This window comes from Penaeus vannamei, chromosome 37 (genome assembly GCF_042767895.1).
Source record: "Penaeus vannamei isolate JL-2024 chromosome 37, ASM4276789v1, whole genome shotgun sequence".
Lineage (NCBI taxonomy): Eukaryota > Metazoa > Arthropoda > Malacostraca > Decapoda > Penaeidae > Penaeus > Penaeus vannamei.
The window spans coordinates 10972921-10977920 of record NC_091585.1 but is presented as its reverse complement, the minus strand read 5'-3'; the positions used below and the strand labels follow the sequence as shown (position 1 = coordinate 10977920).

The following is a 5000-nucleotide window of genomic DNA, read 5'->3' as shown; positions in this document are numbered from 1 at the left end:
CGCCAACTGCTTCAGCGACGGCCTCTCACTCACGCAGAAGTTCAACGCCACTGAAGTGAGTTTTTGACTGAAGGGAAAAGGGTTATTTAGTTTTTTATTTTGATTTCCTGTCAGCTGGTGCGTTGTTTTTCACCTGTAGCTCGTGTTAATGGGGAGGGGGAACGGTCAACAGAACAGCGGCATCGTCTGGTTCTTATGGCTGTTCACGCCACTGTGCCGCCTCCCTCACCTTTATCTTTGGGAGATGACATGAAATTATTGTGCTTTTCTGTGGTGATATTTTCGGAGCTGTCAGTGGTGTATAGTTAGATGAAAAATATGTTTGGGAAATGAAAGAGAGATTGAATAAAGGGCGTTCTGATAATAACTGTTACTTCTTACATTATAAAAGCATGTTTCTATTTTTAGCTGAATTGCTGTGATAATGTGAAGCTGGGTTGGTGATATGTACGTTTGTGTTATTTAGAAGCGCTTGTGTAGGAAATGAATAACAAATAGATCTTAGTTTACGAAGAGAACTGCTTTTTTAATGACTTAAGGGGGAGGGAATGTGAAGATAGGGGAAAAAGGGGTACGAGAGATAGGCTTTAATAGATGATGGGGGATGGGATTGCAGTTGCTTGTTCTCAAAACGCTGGGAAGGAATAATATATACGTATTGGTTAAGGGCGGTAGAGAGTTATCCGCGCTTGATGCGTGTTCTCGAAGAGTGTTTTGTATTCGGTTTGGTGGAAGAAACTATGAAGATAGTTCAGTGGCAGGAAATATGGAGATAATTAATGATGCGTTTAGTTTAGCGCCATTTATTTCGATGGTTAGATTAAGGCCGAGTGTTCGCGAAGGGTTCACGTTGGAGAGAATTCACCGACCAGCCGCGATGCCGTTTCCCTTCAGAAACCGACGCCGCGGCTGCAGGCTTCCTTCCTGAGCCGCATCTTGTTCTTCTGGGGCGCGTCCATCGTGTGGCTGGGCTGGCGGCGCCCGCTCACGTCCGAGGACATCTGGGACGTCGAGCCGCAGAGCACGACGGCCTTCCTCGCCGCCCAGTGGGACGCCGCCATCGGAAGGTAGGGGCGGGGAAGGGGGAGGGGGAGGGGGAGGGGAAGGAAAGGGCGTAGAGATGGAGATCTTGCTGGTAATGATGTCTCGGGGTGGGCGTGAAGGGTGAATGGATATTGGAAAATATACACGCACACACATCCAACCCACCTACCCCAACCCCCACCCACACCAAACCCATCCAACCAAAACTCAACATCCAAATACACACCTTACCCCCCCACCACCCCAACCCACCCCTCACCTCTAACCCTCCCTCCCTCCCTTCCACAACCCGCCCACGCAGAGAAAGGGGGACGGCGCCCACGGGAGCCAAAGAGCCAAGCAAACTCCGGCCGGCGATGGTGCCTGTGAGCGGGAGGCAGAAGTCCGTCCTGCGCTGCCTCTTCAGGATGACCCGCTGGCCCTTCCTCGGCTGCGGCGTCCTCTGCTTCCTGGGCGAAGGGTCGCGCTTCCTGACCCCGCAGATCCTCAGGTCAGTGGGAGCGGCGGGGGGGGGGGGTAATAAAAATGATGATGATTATTACGATAATGATAGTACTGATAATGATTATAATGATGATAATAATTATAATGATGATAATGATTATAGTGATGATAATAGTTATAGTGATAAAGATAATGAAAATGATGATAATAAAGATAATGAAAATGATGATAATAAAGATAATGATGATAAGGATAATTACGATGATCATTATTATCATTATTTTTTATATTTGTTGTTGTTGGTGTTATTGGTATTATCATATCATTTTAATTATCATTATTAGTAGTAGAATCATTATTATGATGATAATGATAATAATAATAATAATAATAATAATAATGATAATAAGGATAATTATGATTATCAATGATAATTCATGTTATCATTATAATAATTATTATTATTATTACTATTATTATTATTGTTAACACTATCATTACCCTGTTTATTCGTTTGCTTCTCCGCCTCGTCTCTCCACTTCTTCATTCGCAATGATTCGCTCTCTCTCATTTATCCATTATTTCTCATCTCCTATTTTGGGCCAATTTCTGCTTCTTCCCGATCGTCAGCTTCTTGACAGACATTGGCTTTATGGCTTGTTATTGCCTCATTGTATCTCTTATTCATAGCCAATTATTCGAAATTACCTATCTGCCTATTTTTTCTTTTGCCTGATTACCAGACTTATTCTTTCTATCGCTTCTTTATTCTGTGTCTTCGTTCACCAATTATGACGTGTCCCATTTTTATCATTTCTCTCTCAGTCTTGCCTTTACCTGTACTTTAGTCTTTCTATTTGAGCAATTATTCTGTTTCCCAATTAACAATTTCATCTTTCCTTTGCTCTGCCTTCTATTTCACTATTCATTCCACATCCCATTGGTTTATTTCGTTCAATTTCAACCAATTTGTAGCCAGTTCCCACGTCTCACCTTCAACCTCAATTCTTACATCTTGTATTTAACCAATTACAATCAGTTTACCTATTATATCCTTATCATTATATCTCGTATCAAACCAATTATACCGAAACTAATTTATCCAATTTCTCTTCAGCCACAAAGAATGTATCTTCCATCAAAACGGTTAAATTACAACCAATTCACTAATTCCTCCCTTAGCCTCAACCATAATATCTTGTATTAAATCAGTTATTTCGTAACTTACAAAAAATATTACCTCCTAGTAAACCAATTATTTTATAACCAATTCTCTCCCCCCCCCTCCCAGCCACAGCCAACGTATTTCCTATTAAACCAATTATTCTATAACCACAACCAATGTATTTCTTATTAAACCAATTATTCTATACCCCCCCCCTCAGCCACAGCCAACGTATTTCCTATTAAACCAATGACTCAGCAGCTATTTCTCCCATTTTCTACGGAAGAGGCTATATCAGTAGCAACTCGAGGTGTCATGGCATCTGATTCTATTTTTGGAAAAAAAAGTATATGGGGTTTATTTTATTGACGTCACAAAAGTTACGAATGGTTTGCGAATAGGGTCGATCATTTTGGTCTTTTCAATTTTCCAAAAAAAAAAAGGATGAAGAAAAATGCTTTCAACGGTTATATTTTCACTGAACAATCATCAAAATAGCCCTGTGGGACGCCATGACACCTCCTCGAGTTGCTACTGACCTGGCCTTCCCCCATTTTCTGCCCCCAGTCTGATCATCAACTTCATGACGACCCCGGAACAGCCTGCGTGGTATGGCTACCTGTTCTCCGTTCTTCTGCTGGTGTCGTGTTCTCTCGTCACGGTGATAAAGAACCGCTATTTCTACGAGGTGTTCGCGATGTCCGTCAGAGTCAGGTCGGCCATCATGACGGCGGTCTATCGAAAGGTGTGTCTATTTGTTTTTTGTTTGTTTGTTTTTTGTATTTCATTTATCAACTTTTTTGTTTTTTATTTCATTTATCAACTTTTTTGTTTTTTATTTCATTTGTCTATTTTTTTTTTATTTTCATTTATCTATTTTTTTTTTTATTGTTCTGTTATTGTAGATTTTGGGTTTTTAGTCCTGGTGAATTGTTCTGTGTTTTTATCTTCTGTTCAGTTCTGGATGTATTTTTGCGTGCGTTTTTCTTGTAATTTCATTTATTTATTTATAAGTAGATAAATGTCATACTATAAAAGCATTGTTTATTGTTATGATTATTATTATTATTATTATAACTATTATTATTATTACTATTTTTTGCGGGGGGGGGGGGCGGGGGGGCTCAGTTATATGGTTTTGCTTTTTTATAAGATAATTAGTGTGTTCGGCTCTCATAGTGGATTATTATATTGTTATTCACTTATTATATCTTATTCACAATCAATTTCGAATGTTTTTTATTTAGATCTATATTTTCATGCTTCTCTGCAAGGTTTACAGGCTGGTAATGGGAAAGTGTGTCCCAAGTGCGTTTTGTTCTACAGTTCGTTCATTTTACCGGCTTGAGTGCTTTCCTTATCACGGCGTCTTGAACCTCGTCATAACCGCTTTTTTATTTTCACCGATAAAGATTATAGGATTATGAGGTTGTGATATGTACATTATGCTGACATCGAGACAGACAAAATAACAAAGGTAATGAGTGTGTTGTGTGCGCCTTTTACTGGCTTCTTCACCTGTACAATAGGCGACCATCCAGACAAGAGTTTGAAGGACGGTAGTTTATGCAAATGACCTCGTGGCCTGAGCGTCGCTTTTCGTTGAGGTCGGAAGCATTGCAATGAATTAACTGTTGAGGTTAAGCTAATATAATTCGAGTTAATTGACGAAAGCTAAGAAATATTGCGACATTTCCGAGGTGCTGAATATACGTACGTGAAAAAATGGATATAAAAAGACATTAGAATAATAAAAGCAATATATATATATATATATATATATATATATATATATATGTAAAGAAGGATTACATAATAAAATGATAAAATAACATACTGAATGGATACCATAAACAAATTACGAAAGGATGCCAAATATCGCATCCGAATAACATTATAGAAAACGGCAGCGCGAAGAAAAAGGAAAACGTAATTATCAGGACAAACTCAACCAAACATGCGTATTCACCGCACCTTCCCGCCCTCAGGCCCTGAGTCTCTCCAGCGCCGCCCGCCGCGACTCCACCGTGGGCGAGATCGTCAACCTGATGGCGGTGGACGCGCAGTGCGTCGGCGACACCTTCATTCACCTGTGGGCCATCGTGGCCTCCCCGGCGGTCATCCTCGTGTCCTTGGTCTTCCTCTGGCAGGAGCTCGGTAGGTTTCTGGGAGGGCCTCGCGCTCGACCGATTGGGCGGAAGGACCGTTCAAGTACGAGTGATGATTTATAGATGAAGGAAAAGAGAAAGAAAAAGAGGGGCATAAAAATCTAAGGGATACAGGGTGAATAACTATAAAGAAGTGCAGCCACTTAAATGAATTAGTCTGTGCTATATTTAACACACAC

General features: G+C 40.6%; 1 protein-coding gene across 1 annotated transcript in view; it reads left to right on the top strand.

Annotated features, from left to right (window-relative positions):
- Positions 1 to 5000, top strand: part of LOC113804704 (multidrug resistance-associated protein 1) — a 35316-nt gene that overhangs the window by 10621 nt on the left and 19695 nt on the right. Inside the window, exons 6-10 of the mRNA XM_070115432.1 lie at positions 1 to 55; positions 895 to 1067; positions 1346 to 1534; positions 3221 to 3398; positions 4642 to 4810. The exon at positions 1 to 55 is cut by the window's left edge and continues 71 nt beyond it. Coding sequence (XP_069971533.1) covers positions 1 to 55; positions 895 to 1067; positions 1346 to 1534; positions 3221 to 3398; positions 4642 to 4810 — 764 coding nt within the window. The remainder of the gene's footprint in view (positions 56 to 894; positions 1068 to 1345; positions 1535 to 3220; positions 3399 to 4641; positions 4811 to 5000) is intronic.